At 62.8% G+C, this 16,764-nt stretch overlaps 1 protein-coding gene across 1 annotated transcript; it reads left to right on the forward strand.

Annotated features, from left to right (window-relative positions):
• The first annotated feature begins 2,074 nt into the window (after positions 1-2,074).
• CCDC27 (coiled-coil domain containing 27) lies at positions 2,075-16,445 on the forward strand. Its single transcript, XM_042953094.1, is given in 13 exon segments — positions 2,075-2,117; positions 2,120-2,427; positions 2,832-2,970; positions 4,203-4,298; positions 4,850-5,004; positions 7,762-7,923; positions 8,817-8,912; positions 9,223-9,544; positions 9,692-9,822; positions 12,179-12,256; positions 12,558-12,770; positions 14,587-14,691; positions 16,211-16,445. Coding segments are annotated over 13 exon segments (1,974 nt in total). The 3' UTR covers positions 16,337-16,445.
• Positions 16,446-16,764: the final 319 nt, after the last annotated feature.

The following is a 16,764-nucleotide window of genomic DNA, read 5'->3' on the forward strand; positions in this document are numbered from 1 at the left end:
TTCGACACCCAACCGACTGAGCCACCCATGTACCCGTTTCCCCTTTTTATAAGGACCCCAGTCAGATGGCTCAGAACCCACCCTCTTGACCTCTGTAAAGACCCTATTTCCAAATCAGGCCACATCCTGAGATTCTGGGGGTTAGGACCTCAACAGAACTTTTTGGGGGGTAACGGTCGCTGTGTGTCCCCCCCCCCCCCCATTGCAATGCAGTGCACCAGGTGGTGTGCTTGGGCGGGGTGGGCGGGGGGGGGGGGGGAAGCGTGGCCACACTTCCAGGCCAAAGCACTGCTAACCAGGGGCCCTCGGGGCTCCCACCTCCTGCCTCCGACGCTGGTCACGGAGGTGGAGCCTCGTCAGCCTGGGTCCCTGACCAACAGACAGAGACTCTGTCCTCGACCCAACTTTAACGGGGCCCCTCTGAGCCCTCTTCTCGCCCCCGAGGCCCCCATCCTGGCCTCCCCCATCCATGTTCGGCCAAGTCAGTTTTGGCAAGAGTCCTGCAAGGCCAGTTTTCAGAGTCCCCGGCCCCTTGTCATCCAACCACACCCCTCTTCTTCCCCTCCCTGTGCGTGAGCCCTCGGCCCGCCCCTGGAGAGGAGCCCCCACTCTTGCTGCCCCGCTTAGCAAGGTCCATCCACGACCCCCTCAGGCTGCTCCTGGGCTGGGGGCCCCGCTCACCTGCCGCATTCAGAGTTGAGTTCAGTCTCTCTCGCCTGCTCTACTCCTTGAATAAAGTCTTCCTTCCCGTCCTGACGAGGGTCGGAGGAATTTTTCTGCAACGTGGCCAGTGGTGCCCAGCGAGGCAGGCAGCAGGGTCCAGAAAAGCCGTGCTGTGCTCAGCCCCTGGGGCCCGGCTGGCCGCTGCCACGGCGTGCCACGGGCTGTCCCACGGACTCCGTGGTGCCCTTGGGGCCCAGGGCAGCGTCTGGCGCCTGGCAGACACTCAGTAAGTGAGAATAAGTGAAAAGCCCAAATGCCAAAAAGACAGACAGAAAGGCAAAGTTAGAACTAATTTGCTTCTGAGCTCCTTGGCGTCCAGACTGCTGACGGTGAACATCAGTGAAAGCAGAGGTCAGTGCCACATGTGATTCATTAGGCCCCTGTTTTGTCCTCCTTCTCAACCACCCAGCTGGGCCCGGTCCCTCTAGGACGGCAAACAGGTGGTGGGACTGAGGATGAGGGTAGTTAACGATGATCCTAGTTAACAACAGGTCATCTTTACTACGCGCCTCAGCTCTTTATCTACTTTTCCCGACTGAATCCTCACGCCGGCTCTGTGAGCTGGGGATTATCTTTACCCCCATTGCAGAGATGAGAAAATCGGCCCCGAGAGGGGACGTGGCTTCCCAGGGACAGTCATAGGAGAATGTGGGTTCCCACCCAAGCCAGACGGGGTTTCGTGCGTGAATGTGTGTGTGCGGGTCTGTGCGCGTGTGGGTGTGCGCCACGTACGTGAGTACGGGACCCGCGCCTGGACCGACGCCTGCAAGGAACACAGGGTGGCACTCGCACGCTCCTTGCTGCGGGCTGTGCGAACGGAGCCCCGCTCTCAGACAGGCGGTGCGGTGAGGGAGCAGGCTTGCACGGGGCGGGGATGGATTCAGAGGGAGTGAGTGTAAATTAAGAGTCTGTTGCAAAAATTCAGGGGAGAGGGGCGCCTGGGTGGCTCAGTCGGTGAAGCGTCCGACTTCGGCTCAGGTCATGATCTCACAGTTGGTGAGTTCGAGCCCCGTGTTGGGCTCTGCACTGACAGTGTGCAGCCTGCTTGGGATTCTCTCTCTCTCTCTCTCTCTCTCTCTCTGCCCCTCCCCACCTACCCTGCTGGTGCGCACGTGACTGCTCTCAAACTTAAAAAAAAATTATACAAGAAACGAAATGCTTCTTAAATTTCCATATCGGAGCCACGGCAGCGGGGTCCAACTTCAGGTAAGGCAGAGCACTGATGGGGGGGGGGGAAGGACAGAGACAAGAAGGGACCGGGCCGCCGGGGCCTCGGCCGCCTCTCCTGGGAACAGCTTCTGGGTCCCCTCGCGGGCAGGAAGTTAAGACGAATCACAGAAAATTAGGCCAAATGGCACGGCCTGTTTCTATGGAGACGTCAGTGATGCCACACACGCTCCCGGATCCCGCAGGACGCGGGGCTTCCGGAGCCGGTCCCGCCCGGGCCTGAGCAGGCGTACCCGTGAGCCCGGCTCCCGCAGAGGCCAACTGTCCACGGCGTCCTTCCGCTGCCCGACCGCGGTCTCTGCACCTGCCCTGAGGATGCTGCGGGCCGGAGCCCTTCCCCCCAAGAAGCGCAGCCTGGAGCCCAACCCGCTGGAGAAGGGCGTGCTGCTCCTGAAGAGCGTGGCCGGCCGCGGCAGCTGCGGGTGGCACGGCCTCAGCAAGTCGGCTCGGGCCCTCAGCCGCTTCTACGGGAAGATGGTACGGGGTCCCGGCGGGCGGACGGCCTGCTTCTGCCCCTCGACCGAAGGCCTCCAGATACGCTCCGGAGATGGCCCCAGAAGGGCAGATTCTGGGGGGGTGCAGAGCCCGTGAGCGAGGAGGCACCGTCCGCCTTGAGCCTTCCTCAGAGGGGTCTCCAGGAGGAGCCAACGGGGAGAGGAGAGGATGGGGGGGAGGGGAAGCACAGCCGGAAGGTCCCTGGATGTACCTCAGGCTCCAGGAGACCAGAGAGCCAACCCAGGGTCCCCAAGGACTCCCCAGGCGGATGCCGCCATGTCTCCAGCCGGTGCACACGCTGTCCTGAAGCTCGCGGTGCTCGGGGAGAGGGGCAGGCGGCTTCCAGGGTCTCCTCTCTCAGTGTCTCGTTGTCCCCACTCCACCAGGACGGACGCAAGCAAGACGCCGACGCCAGCGCCGAGGACACCAGCTTCACGGCCAAACTGGAGGAGCTGAGAAAGCTGTTCCTCGCGCGGCCTGACTGCCCTCGGTTCAGCACCAGGGCCACGTCCATGTGTCCTTACGGTGAGAGCCACCGACCAGGGGGCTCCCGCGTGAAACCGCCTCCTTCCCCCATGGAGTCGGGCGGCATTCCCTGCTGGCACATGTCAGCCAGAGCGGCGGCCCGCGGTGGCTGTGCGCGGTGGCCGCGGTTGCTGCTGCTGCTGAAACTCGCTGTGTGGGCAGGAGCCCCGGGTGGAACCAGCAGCAGAGGCAGAGGCCGGAGGGATGGGAGGGGGAGGGGTAGGAGGAGGGAGGGGTGGGAGGAGGGAAGGGTGGGAGGAGGGAAGGGTGGGAGGAGGAGAGGTGGGAGGAGGGAAGGCTGGGAGGAGGAGGGGTGGGAGGAGGGGGGTGGGAGGAGGGGTGTGTGGGAGGAGGAGGGGTGGGAGGAGGGAGGGAAGGTAAAGCCTCCTTTCTTTTCCCTGGTCTCCTTCAGCCGACTCAATATGCTTGGGGGAGGGGGGAGAATGTTGAAAATTCTGGAAGCTGCCAAAAAGGGGTCATAAGGCCAAAGACAGGAACAAACCCCTGTGAGGAGCCCGACAGCCGCCTGGTGGTGCCAGGCCCCGCTCTGACCCGGGAGAACCGGGGGCTTTGAGAGGGCAGCCGGGCACTCCGTGGTCACCAAGGGGTACTGGCCAGGCCAGGCAGCACCCCATACCCCTCAGGTCCCAGCCTGCACTGGGCCCACGTGCCCGCACATGACATTGTCCGAAGGGACAGGGCAATGGAGGCTTAGTGCTGTGGCCGGGAACAGGAGCTTGTTCGTGTCCGAGGTGGGGGCCCCTACCAGCGCCCCTTCGTCAGGCCTGGGACCTCAGCGGCCTGTGCTCCTCATCCAGGACTTGTGGGCTGGGCTGGCCGGGATGGCTGGGGGACCACAATGCGTCCTGCATGTTGCTCGTGGCGCGAACCGTGACAGCTCGGGGGCAGCTGGGTCTGCCCTTCGGGACAGAGGGGCTTCTCAGATACCATGAAGCTGAGCCTTTTTTACAGGAGATGCGGGGTCCTTCCGGGGAGGGGTGCCTCCATTTGGAGAGACTCAGCTGCACCTGCTGCTCTGGGCCGGCACACCAACGCGGGCAGGAGGACGGAACCGTGTCTACGTTCAGTCCCAGGGTTCCCGCAGGTCCCCTGACACGGCACCTTTAATCCCACCTGAGGTTTACAAAGAAATGGAAGCGTGGCTCCTGCCCTGGAGGTCATGGAAGGTGTAGCCTTAGCGGCCATCAGCTGGCGTCTTGAACCCCCTGCAGGTTCAGCCATCTCAGCCGAGTTATCCGAGGAGTTGCGCGTGGCACTCGATTCCTGGAAGGCGACCCAGGACCCGTTCTCCAGCCAGCAGGTGGACGGTGAGGGCAGGGCCGGCCGCCACCGGGGTCCTCTCCTCATCATGCCAGACCCGAGGCCTCTGCCTGTACCTGCCCCCGGCCCCTGCTCTCCCCAGGCCTCCCTGATCCTGCCCCCTGGGGACCACCTGCCTGGCTCTGTGTCTCTGACACAGGGTGCGTCCCTCCTTGAGTGGAACACACTGTTCCCACACACGAATATAACTTTCTGTCCTTTATCCAAAGACGATCTCTGCACGCAGAGGTCTCCTTTGTCTGAACGCCAGGAAACCCCTCACAAATGTCTGGGCCACCTGGCGCACCGCGGCATCAGCATGACCCCTGCTGTCCTGGCCCCCAGGCCCCGGGAATCTCGCAGGGCTGCTTTCACCATTTCCCTCCCTTTCTTCAACACACACTTGGGCAGGTGGGGAAGGATGGACAAGGGTGGTCACAAGTAGGGGTGTGGTGAGCCCGGCCGGGCAGTGAAGGGTTTCTGGGGGGGACACGATCATGGAAGGCCCCGGGGCAGCTCAGCATGGGACTAGTCTGACTGCCCCCCCGCTTCTCGACAGGGCGCCTCCTTCCCTTTAGTAAGAGCGCCTGTGAGTTCAACTATTTGAGGACAAGCGAATCCCGGATGATAAGCCCGGTCCCCAGCAGCCCAGTCCTAGCGCACAGCCAGCTGAGAAAGCACGTGCCCTGGTACATCTCTGTCATCCATGAGAAGGTACGGCCGTGTGCAGAGCCCTGGGCACAGACCCTGAGCCGCATGCCCCAGCTCCGCATCCCGCTGGAGAGGAGGGCCGCGGCCACCCCAGGGGCTCTCGTCCCGGGATCCGGTCAGCTGTTCAGGCAGGTCCCCAGACGCGGCCGAAGCTGACCCCCAGCTCCCTCTTCCGGTTCTGTGAATCAGACGTTTCCAAACCCTGCAGCCCCCGTGCGCCTTCACCCCAGTGGGCAGCGGGTTAAGCTGGCGTGGGTCCCACCCCCTGGCATTAAGCTCGCCCCACGAGTCATGACCTCAACCATTCACATGCCTTTGACCCGATATTTCCACTTGGGAGGATGTATTCTTAAAGATTAACAACCAGCTCGGTGTGCAAAGATCTACCTACGAGTTGATTTGTTGGGATTTGAGTCTCTGCATCCTTGTTTGTGACAGAGAACGGCCCGTAATTTACCTGTCTGGTAATTCTCTTGTTTGCTTTTGGTGTCAGAGTAAATCTGGCCTCGAAACAAACCACCAAGCGGTGCCCGGGTGGCTCAGTCGGTTAAGCGCCCGACTCTGGATCTCGGCTCAGAGCATGATCTCACGGTTCATGGGTTTGAACCCCGCATCCGGCTCCATGCTGACAATGCCGAGGCTGCTTGGGATTCTCTCTCTCTCTCAAAATAAATAATAAACTTAAAAAGTTTTTTTTTAAAAACCATCGAAAAGTTGGGAGGCATTTTCTCCCTTCCGTTCTCTATCCTCTGGAAGGGTCTACACGAGATTGGTGAAGAATGCATCACTGAGGACGCCTGCAGAGTCCTCAGAGAGAAGGTTCTACAAATAATGAAGTCACTTCCTTGAAAGATATTCAGAGTTCCTTCTCCCTCTTGTTTCAGTTTGGGGAAGCGATGTTTTTGTTTTTTGTTTTTTTTAGGAATGTGTCTGTTTCATGTAAATTTTCAAATTTATTGGCCTAGTCCTGTACAGGATGGTGTTTTATTACCCCTCTAATTTCTGCAGAGAGAAACCATGCCTCTTTTCCATTCCTGATGGTGCTAACTCCTGCCCTCTTTCTCTCCATCTGTCCTGCTAGGTGTTTATCAATGTTAATAGTCTTTTCTTAGAACCTGCTTCTGTAGTTGTCTTAAAGCTGGTGAAGCTTTCATGGCCGTCATGGAAATGAGCACACAAAATGTTGAGTAGCTGGTGGGCACACAAAACCCTGAGGGTCCATGGGTCTTCGTGTTACCTTTGATTCCCGAAACTCTGCCTCGACATTTTCTGATAGATTTCACAACTTTGAAAGTGTTGATATCCTGGGACCACTTTGCGGAAAGCCTGAGGCTCTAATTAGCTAGAGCCACACAGATCTGTGTAAAAGAATGTTCTTTGCAACATGGTGTTCTTATGCAAACAGCGGGAAGGGGTATTACCAGCTGGCGGATGTGAACGGGCCTGGGGAAGGGCTGCAGGCTTGGCTGCCTCCAGGAGCTCGGAAGGTGTCCTTAGGGCTGTCTTTCCCTCATCTCCGCCTGGTCTGAACTGGCTGAGGTGATGCTTCATCACTGGAGGGAGGCCAGAGAGCCACCTGCAGCCACAAGCCGCCAGTCGCACCGAACATCCCCTTTCCAGCCACCGCTGTCCAGTTTGGGACACATGCGTGGGTCTCGATCACTATGTCAGGGGAAAGAGGTGCGATTTTGGCAAAGTCATTTTAACGTAATTGTGTAAGCAGTTCCGCATTCCTTCAGATCCCCCCGCCCCCCGCCCCCGCCATGCTGCTGGCTCCTCCCCTCCCCCCCGCCATGCTGCTGGCTCCGCCCCCCGCCATGCTGCTGGTTCCGCCCCTCCCCCCATGCTGCTGGCTCCGCCCTCCTACTGGCTCCGCCCTCCCGCCATGCTGCTGGCTCCGCCCCTGCCCCCCGCCATGCTGCTGGCTCCGCCCCCCCATGCTGCTGGCTCCTCCCTCCTGCTGGCTCCTCCCCCTGCCATGCTGCTGGCTCCGCCCCTCCCCCCCGCCATGCTGCTGGCTCCGCCCCCTCTCCCCTCCCCCACCCTCCCAGATCTTCGTCCACCCTCTCCTCTGCCACAGCCTCAGCTCTTTTCTGAAGCCCTGAGGTGGATGGCTAGCCCGTTGGTTCCCTGCGGGCCCCAGTCGGTGCGCGTGGGGCTCGGAATCCGTGCCCTCCGTGGCCTCGGCCTCACCCTACAAATCTCCATATGTCTTGATGTTGATCATTGTTCCGTTTCAAACTTCTAACCTCCTTGGCGCATCTGCTTCTTTGACTCGTGGGCCCCGTGGAAGCCTGGCACTTAAATCCCAAACATCTGGAGGGCTTCCTAGCTGCCTCCTTTTCCTCCGGCACCTGTGCCTGGACCACCTCCCTCCGGCCTCAGCTCAGATCTGCTGGTGGCAAGTCCTCCGGTTTCCGTTTGTCCAAAAACATCTGTATCGTGTCTCCGACTCTGAGGAACTGGGGGCACCGAGATTTTGAGCACAGAAGGTGGAGGGGCAGAGGGCGGGGCTCTCTGACAAGGCCCCGGGGCGGGGGTGGGTGGCTGGGGCCAGGCCTGAAGGGCAGGTACCAGGAGCCCACCCCCCAGGCAAGGATTTGGGACCTGCCCTTAGGCAGGGGTGGCTGGGATTTCAGGGTGCCTGAACGGCAGGCCTGCCCTTCCTGGGCTCAGAGCTGCCTGTCTGCAGGCGCCCCGAGAGGGTGGGCCCGGGAGGGGCTCGAGCGGCACATGGGGGCCACCTGCGCTTCTGTGCAGGATCACTGCCTGCGGACGCTGGGGGAGGAGGTGCAGCGCCTGTCCCAGCTGGAGTTCCTGCTTCGGAAGAAAGACAAGGAGGTCGCGGCCCTCCAGGAGGAGAGGGAGGCCTTGAAGAAGCAGCTGAAATTCCTCCTCCAAAGCAAAAGCCAAGAGATATTGGTATGTCAGGGCACGGGGTGAGCAGGGGGCCTGAGCCACGACTTCTGCCGCTAAGGGTCCAAAGCTCCGGGTAGCCCTCGGGCCCCCTCGCAAGTGCCCCGTCGTCCCGGAAGCCTGCCACGTCCTGGTGGGGGCGGGCGCTCCACGTAGAAACAGACCCCTGTGCTTTGCTGCCCGCTTGCTTGGTCCCTGGGGCGGGCCGTGTGTCTGTCTGGACTCCGCTTCCTTCCCGGAAGATGAGGGCCGGATCCTCCGGGACCCTGAAGGATGGAAGGAGCCCTGAAGGTGGCATCCGGGGCTGAGACATGGACCCGGTGGGTGTGGCGGCTCAGATGAGCCAGGTCTGTTCTGCCTGCAGGACGTTCAGTGTCCTTGCCTATAAAGCAGGGGGGGGGGGGGTGCTGCCCCTTCCCAGGTCTGGACAGAGGGCTGAACCAGGCAGGTGCTGGTAGGGCTCGGGGAAGCAGTCGCCTGGTCTTTTCTAAAACTTGATTTCTTTCATCCCTGAGGATACAGCCCAGCATTATGCTGGGGGCACACATGAGGCAGGGGCAGGGACCCCCGAGATGCCACCAGAGAAAGCTGGACCAGACACCGATGGCACGGTGCCAGCAGGCAGGGGCAGCAGGAATCTCCGGGGGCCTGGGGGCGTCAGCCTGCCTTCCCTGCTCCCCAGCACCCCTCCCCCGGGGGCGCTTAGAGAGCTGTGAGCCACAGGAAACATGGGCCTGCTCACGTGCAGGCCACCGGCCCCCTTCTCAGCAACACAGCACCCTTGGCAGGAGGACGCTGGCTCCCCTCCCTCCCCTGCAACGTGGAGAGGCTGCTGTCCCCTTCCAGAAGGACAGGTCTCACCCCCCGGGGGAGCCGAGGCTCACGCAGGCGTCTTACAGGAGCAGCCCTCAGAGTCTGCACCAAAGCCCTTGGGGAAGCTGAGCATCCTGAGACCCTTCTTCGGAGACGAGGAGGAGTTGCAGCACAGAAGGCAGGTGCGGGCGTGTCGGGAAACGGGGTGGGGGGGGGGCGGGGCGAGGCCTGACCCCGGGCCACATCTGCAGGGCAGCCGGGCGGGGCCCAGGCCACGGTGTCCCACCCGTAGCTCTCACCTGCTGGCCTTTCCCCAGTCGTAGGCCCTCAGACACACCTGGGGGGAACAGGTGCAGGGTGGCGGGACTCCAGCCCCCCTGCCCCGGGGGGTGCCAGGGTCTCCGAGTGGACGAGGCTGACCCTGCCCCGGCTGGGGGGGGCCGCGGCCCCACGCCCAGTGCACTCCTGCCCGGCGTGCCTTCCGTGTCCCAGCCGCAGGACGAGTGTTCCGCGACCCGCAGGGGCAAGGACCTGGAAGTGGACGGCGGCCAAGAAGACGAGGCGGGAGAAGCAGAGGGCGGGACGGGCAGCGGGGAGGCTGCGCCCGAGGAGGGGGCTGAGGTGGAGGAGGTGGAGCAGCTGGAGGAGGAGGAGGAGGTGCAGGGGGCCGAGGCTCAGTCTAAGAGAAGCTCGAGCTCCCTGGAAGAGGCCTTCGAGCGGGAGCTGGTGGCCCAGCTGGAGGAGTACGAGCAGGTGATCTGGGAGCTCCAGGACGAGCTGCAGGTGACCAGGACCAGATACTCGCTCGCGACAGGTGCGGCCGCGGGGCCCGGGAGCCTGGGGGGCGGGGGGGGGGGGGGGGTGGGCAAGGGACGGAGGCCCGCGGGGCGGGAGGCCGCCACCCTCAGCCCGGCTTCTCAGGCCCCTCCCCTCGCTCCTCTCCTCCACGGCGCTCACGCAGGAGCCATCACGTCCTTACAACGCCGAGTGGGTTTCCAGGAGTCCCGGCTGCGGCGGGTGCACACGGAGAACGAGGCCCTGCAGAGGGAGCTTCGGGAGCGGGAGGACCAGCTACGCGCCATGTCCAACAAGGTGGCCGTGCCCTTGTCACCCTGGCACTGGGAGCCGGGAGCCGGGGCGGCCCCGCACCGTCCACCCCGGGCCGCTCGGCTCCGGGCCGCTTCCCAGGAACCCCGCCCCGCGTCCACCCGCCCCTAGCTGAGCACCGTGTTTCCTCGAAGTTTTTCACAGTCACAGCGTAAAGAATCAAGGAGTCCCACAGGCTCGTCGCCCCAGTAGGTGTGTCCACCCTCCTCCCCCTCACGCGCCCCTCCCCCACGGCGGCCGCTCTCAACTCTTCCTTAGGAATCGCTCTGCAGGTTCCCAGACGGCATGCTTCCAACGCCCGTTCTGGAACTTTCTGCATCATCACATTAGCTATTGCTTCCTCCTTCCTCCCCTGCCTGGGGTCCCCAACGCAGGGAGGTCCGCCGGTGTCCCCTACCCAGGACCCCCAGGGGGGTGCGGGTAGGGGCACGTTGTCAGCAGCACACGCCCGCCTGGGGCTGAAACACAGGCTTCCGGAATGAGGATTAAGGTCCACTCTCTCTTCTGACCTACTCCCGCGTCTTCATGGGAGTGCATCCTGCAGCGATCTTTTGATAAAAAAATGAGTAGGTGGGGGCACCTGGGTGGCTCAGTCGGTTGAGCATCTGACTTCGGCTCAGGTCATGATCTCGAGGTTCGGGAGTTCGAGCCCGGCGTCGGGCTCTGTGCTGACAGCTCAGAGCCTGGAGCCTGCTTCGGATTCTGTGTCTTCTTCTCTCTCTGCCCCTCCCCGGCTTGAGCTCTGTCTCTGTCTCTCTCAAAACTAAATAAACATTAAAAAAATTTTTTTTTCATAAAAAATAAATTTAAAAAAAAAAGGCCTTCTGGGGTGCCCAGGTGGCTCGGTCAGTTAAGCATAGGACTCTTGATTTTGGTTCAGGTCGTGATCTCACGGTCCGTGGGATCGAGCCCCAAGTCAGGCTCTGTGCTGACAGCTCAGAGGCTGGAGCCTGCTTCAGATTCTGTGCCCCACCCCCGCTTGCGTTCTGTCTCCCTTTCAAAAATGGATAAGCATTAAAAAAAAATTTTTTTTTTAAATGAGTAAGTGTAAACTGGGGGGACACCGTACTCTGCGAACGGCCTGCTTCTACTTGGCGGCAGAGTGTGGCCGGGACAGCGCCTTCCGTCAGTGTGTCCCCGCCTCTCGCTCGCCCGGGCCCAGGCCGGGTGGCGCGGTGCTGTCCTGGTCCCCAGTGCCCTGAAAGCTGGCAGACTTGTGCCATCGCGGCCGGTTCACCGTCCTGGGCTCTCTGGGACCAACCGGGAACGCGTGTCCTGTGGTTCTGGAAGCTCACGTTTATCTCGGTTTTTCGTTTCCTCCTCTTGTCTCTCGAACCTTCCGTCCTCCTGGCGTCCCTAGACCCGGTTCCCCCTCCTCTTCCAGTGTCCTGGTCCGTCTGCCGTCTGCCGTGCTTTCCTCGTTCTCCGCACTTTCCCCACAGCCTCCTCCCTCCTGCCTTTGTCACACTGACGCCTCCCAGATCCGCCTTGTTCTCCGAACGTCCTTGTATCTTTTACCTCAAGATCGGTGGCCGGTCTGACCTCGCGCAACACTCCTGGCTGCCGGCCTTAATTACTGCAACATCTCTCTCTCTCCTGCAGGTGTCCTGTGTCCCTCCGCCTCGGTCTCTGTCGTTCGCGAGAGCGCTTTGCTCCAGCGTCAGGGCCGAGCGGAGTGGCCACGCGGTGCTCATTTTGTGCTTCACGCACAAGGGCACACGGGCCCCCGTCAGCCCAGCGTTCAAGGTCGTCTCGTTAGGGCTTTCCTCTTAATTTGCTCAGATTGCCCCGGAATCTGGCACCTGGGAGGGTTTCTTGCCTGTGATGTAAAGGCCCAGCTGCTGGTGTTCCGGGAGGCCCAGGGGGTGGGGGGGAGCCCACATCTGGAGCCTGGGGTCGCCACCCCCACACTGAGCCTGGCACCTCCCCCGCCGGAGCCCCTCTGCCAAACCCCGGCCCCCAGCCTCCCGCCAGGTGGACAAGGGGCAGGCTCCTCGCCGCTCAAGGTTGGGGACCGGTCTGCCACTCAGTTCCTGAAATGGTCACCACCGACCCCCACCCCACACGAGGCTCCACACCCAGAAGCAGCCGCACCTCCAACTCCTGAGACTGGGGGACTCCGGGAGGGAGCTGGGCGCGTCAGCTGTCCCCGCTGCTGGCTCAGCACCCATCCCCCTTGGCTCTGCCCAGCTCCCCGCGTGTTTGCAGGCCCCCCGTCCCTCTCCCTGCCCTTGGCAGGGGTCCTGCGGCTTCTGTGGCACTGAGGCTCGGGGAGACGGGTGGACACCGGTGTCCCGTCCGTCCTCCCGTTCCCTGAGCCAACCCCCCTTCTGCCTTCCAGTTCTCCAATCTCCGGGAAGACAAGAAACACGAAGAGATGATGGGCCTCATGGAGAAGGACAACTTTCTCCTCCGCCAGGTGACCGCCAGGCGTGGTTAAACGGTCAGCCAGATCTTGCTGTTTTTGCTGTAAGTCCTGACGCAGCGTGGGGGAGGTGAGCCGCGAACCCCCTTCGCAGTCAGTGGGGGGCCCCCCTCCGTCAGGCGTCACCCCCATCGGCAGTGGCTGGAACGCAGGTGCACACAGAGGCTCCTCGCCACTGCTGACTCCACATCTGGCTTGAACTCGGTGACGCCGGCCGTCTTGGGGGGACAAAGGGGCGGGGAACACGGTGACCCTACTCCCCCGTCCTCCCTCCCCCCCCCCCCCGCCCCCGCAGCAAGTGGCGGAGCTGCAGAGCAGACTCGCCAAGCAGGATCACATCATCTCGGAGCTGGAGGCCAAGGTCAGCCAGCTGCAGGACCAGGTGAGCCAGAAGGAGGGCCAGCTGCAGAGACAGAAGTGGCTGCAGGAGGAGATGGGGAGCAGGAACGAGATGATCCAGCAGGCGGAGCTGCAGGCCCGCGTGGCCCTGGAGAGCGCGCAGTCCCGGGTAGGCCCCGCGTGCAGAGCCAGGGCGCCCCGGGCTGGGGAGCTCAGGGAGTGAGCAGGGGCTCAGGCTCTTCCCCCCTCGTATCCCGGCCCCCCTGGCGCAGAGCTGCGCTCCAGAAATGGTGGTGGAGACAGCAGAGGTGTGAGGGGCCTTGCACACTTCGGCCCCGAGGCGGGGGCAGCCTCGCCCGCTTCGTGGATGGAGTCGCTGCCTTGACTTGTGCTGGGAGTGGGCACCAGGGCTTGGCCGCCCAGGAAGGGGGGCTCTGCGGTCAGGGGGTATGCTAGTAACGCCACCATCTCCTTGCAAGTTACGGGGTGCTTGCCATGGGTCTGACACCGTTCTAAGCAGCTCGCTGAAGTGTTCTAACCTCGTGTACAAAGCTACAAGCAGGTATTCTCAGCGTCCTCACTGTGTACGTAAAGGCACCCGCAGCAGGGGAGGTTAAGTAACGCGTCTGAGCCCCCAGGGCCGCGCAGGGGTGGTGCTGGGATTTGAAGAGCAGGATCCCATATCGGAGCCCCTACATGGGACGGGACGTGAGCAGAGGCACAGAGGGAAGCCGAGGTGCCCTCTGCTATGAGGGACCCCCCCCAGGCGGAAAAGGAAACCGGCGGAAGAGCTGACTTGATTTAGAATCCGAAAAGCGGCAAAGGGAAAGGTCCTCTCTCTTTCCCACCCAGAGTGCCTGTGGCCACCCAGGTGCGCCCAACTCCCCATGGGGGGCCAGCCTCCTGCTGGGCGGCTCTGAGGGCATCACCGAGCCCCCCCCCCCGCACCTGCTATCTTTCATCAAGTGGTGTCCCACCCAGCTGGAGCATTAGCGGGGTGCTGGGTGCTGGGGTCTCAAGTCTGTCTAGTAGGGCCTGGAGCACTGTGCTGAGAGGGTGAGCCTAGGCCTGGGGTTGGCAGGAAGGGGTGCCAGGACCTGCCAGTGATGCCTGAGACAGCCCGGGCGTGGGGCACTGTGGCCGGACACCCCCAGCTGACGGCCACCTCCAGTAGAGAGGGCGAGACCCCCACACCAGTGCGGTGCCAGCACCGAGCTGGCATCGGTCCACACTGGAAAACATGGGAGCCCCCCCCCACCCCCGCCCAAGGTCCCGGGGCTCCTAACATCCCCTCTGTCCCGGAGCCAAAGTGGACCCTCCTGCAGCCTCTTCAGGCTGGTTCCCCCTTGGCCCTCCTGCTCTGTCGGGGCTTCCAGACGCGGAGGCCGAGGAGCTGCTAGCGTGCCGCCGCCAGAACTCGGGGGGCCCCGTCTGAGGGCTTGTGGGGTACAGGCGGGCGGAGGCGGGCTGGGGCCCTGCACGTGCACAGCCAGGCCGATGGCAGCGAGACCAGACAGCCTGAGCCCCGTCCTCGTCAACACCCGGTTAATGCCCTGTCAGCGGCTAGTTACCGCCAGCAGCACGAGGCAAGGAGGGAGGGACCCCCAAGTGCCCCCTCTAATGCTAACAGGGAGGGGCTGACAGGCTCGCAGGGCGCCCTGGGGTCGGGAGGGGGCTGCACCAGTTCCCTAGGGGAAGGGGGTGGCCCGGTGGGGGGTTGTTCAGAGCTCTGGTCCCCCCCTCCCTTTTAAAACCATTTCTTTTTCAATTAAAAAGGAAAAAAAAAGCAGTAGAAAGTCTTAAAGCCTTGGTGTCGGGCCCCCTGGGCCTGGGTTTGGATCCGGCCCCTTGTAGCTCACGGGCAGACCAGCCGGCCTCTCCGACCTCTTCCGGTTTCTGCGGCTGTGAAAAGCGAGGGCACGTCTACCTTCTGAAAAGCTTCAAGCCGGGGTGGTGACTCCCCCGCTCCTTCCCTTTGCTCACAGCTCGAAAGACTAAGAAACAACATCATCCAGGCCACCTTCAGCACCTCCGGGACCAAGTCCTTGGCCACTGAGATCTCTGACAATGACATTCTGGAGGCCTTGCAGGTACATTTGGCGCTGGGCTGCCTCCTTGTCCCCGAGGCCGCGTCTCTGGGCGGGCGCCGACTAATCTGCAGCCAGAGGCGGAGGGGAGAAGCCAGCATGGATGCCACGGACCCCCATTCTGTTTCTGTGTCACTGTTCGCCGTCACCCGGGGATCATCCTTACTCTCTGCTCAGGCAGAGGGGGACCGGACCCCTGAAAGGGTGGCGATGTTGTACAGCTGGCGAGGCTAGCCGCTCTCGGCCTTCGGTGACCCCCAGCAGCAAGTCCGCGGGGGATGCACAGGGGCGGGGGGCCGAGCTGCCGGAGTCCTGGAGGTTCCCCCGCAGCAGGGACCCTGGCCCACCCAGCCTCTTCAGGGATGCTTCTCAGCACCTCGGCGTGGCCTCAGCTGGGATAGTCATCTGTTCAGGCAGGACCCTGGCACAGACCCCTCCCTGGCCTTGGCCCACGCTGTCATCTTGCTGACCCCAAACAGAGGCCTCACAGGGGCACGGTGGTGCAGGGAACATGGTGCAGACTTTGGGGATGGCAGGGGTCAGTCATCACCCCTGTGGTCCTCGGCTGAGAAGCTGTGGCCGGGTCACTTGAGCTCAGAGCCACGGAGTTTCCCTCTGCACGTGGGAGACAGCGCGTCTGCCTTGGGGCGTGGTGGGGAGAGGGCCCTGGGAGCCGAGCCCTTGACCTGCACGTGCTCTGTGCGGCCCCGTGTGCTGCTCACAGGGGCTGCTTCGGTCCCCACGCCGCAAGCCTCCCACGGCAGGGCGCTTGCCACCAGTGCCTGTCCCCTTCCAGCGCCCCGCGTTTCCCTGAGACCTGATTTCTTTCCTCTGCGCCGTGGGGGTGGGGCCGCGGCCAGTGGCGATCCCGCAGGGTGGCAAAGGTCTCAGGGGAGGGGGGCCCTGCATGAGGACCTGGGGGGAGGTCTCTGCAGCCTGGCTACCGTTGCTTGGGGAGAGGGAGAGGGAGGGGGCAGAGAAGAAAAGGGGGAGGAGAGGGAGAGAGAAGGAGGAGGAGGAGAGGGAGAGAGAGGGAGGGGAGAGAGAGGGAGGGAAGGGTCCTCCGTACCACCCAGTAGTCAGGGAAGAATCCTTTCCCCTGCCAGTGTCGGACACAAAGGACACAAAACAGTGACCGGCGGTGAAGCAGGAGAGGTGAGGGAGGGGGCAGGACAGAAGGGCCTGGAGGGACAGGCTCCGTGGCCTCTGAGGTCTCTCGGTCAGGGGCTGCTGGAGATTCGCAGGGGACCTAGTGCTGCTTCAGGGGAGAGCGACCGCGGCCCATGGGGGGAGGGGCTCTCTTTCCCACTCCGAGTTCTGTGGGCTTCATCTCCCGGGGCCTGACCAGCAGCGGTGGGAGCGTTTTCTGCACAGAAGTTCGCAAATGCTGCAAGACCACAGCTTTCCCCCCTGGAGAGCCGGTGTCAGTGCTCCGTGCAGGCCCTGCTGCCGGCTGCCCTTGGTGGGGGGGTGGTGGTGGAGCAGCGGCGCCCCCGCAGCCACGGCCTGTGCTCCTCCCCAGAGGATCATCTCTGAGCGAGCCGACTACTACAATCAGCTGAAACAGAAAGGCATCAGGATGCCTCCCCTGCACCAGTCGGAGGCCCCTTCCTCCCAGAGCAAGTCCAAGAAGCTGGCCTCCAAGTAGAGCCCGCCTGCCCACGCGCCCCCCGCCCCCCCAGACGCTGGGCCCCAGCTCGCGGGGCCATCGTGTGTGGCCCGGTCTTCTCGCTTTAGAATTAAACCCTGTCCTTGGCCATGGGCTCAGCTTCTCTTTCCCTCCGGGACTCGTGGGGGCTCGGGTTCCGTCCGCAGCCCCCATCCGCATCCCTGGCTCCTTCCTGGGGAGACCCCCACACGGAGCAAGGGCCCCCTCCAGAGGCCCCGGGGTTTGAAGGCCTGAGCCTGGGTGCCTATCGGCTCCTTCAGTTGGGCCCACGGGGGGCCACTTCCGAAATGGGGGCTTCCCTGGCTGGGGCGACCCCTTTGGAAGAGGGTGAATGGAGGCCGTTTTTCCTGCTGCTGTTCCTTTCCATCACTCTGCGGGAGGGACAGCTCCAGGCGGCCGGCCAGGCA

Source organism: Panthera leo, chromosome C1 (genome assembly GCF_018350215.1).
Source record: "Panthera leo isolate Ple1 chromosome C1, P.leo_Ple1_pat1.1, whole genome shotgun sequence".
NCBI classification, from domain to species: domain Eukaryota; kingdom Metazoa; phylum Chordata; class Mammalia; order Carnivora; family Felidae; genus Panthera; species Panthera leo.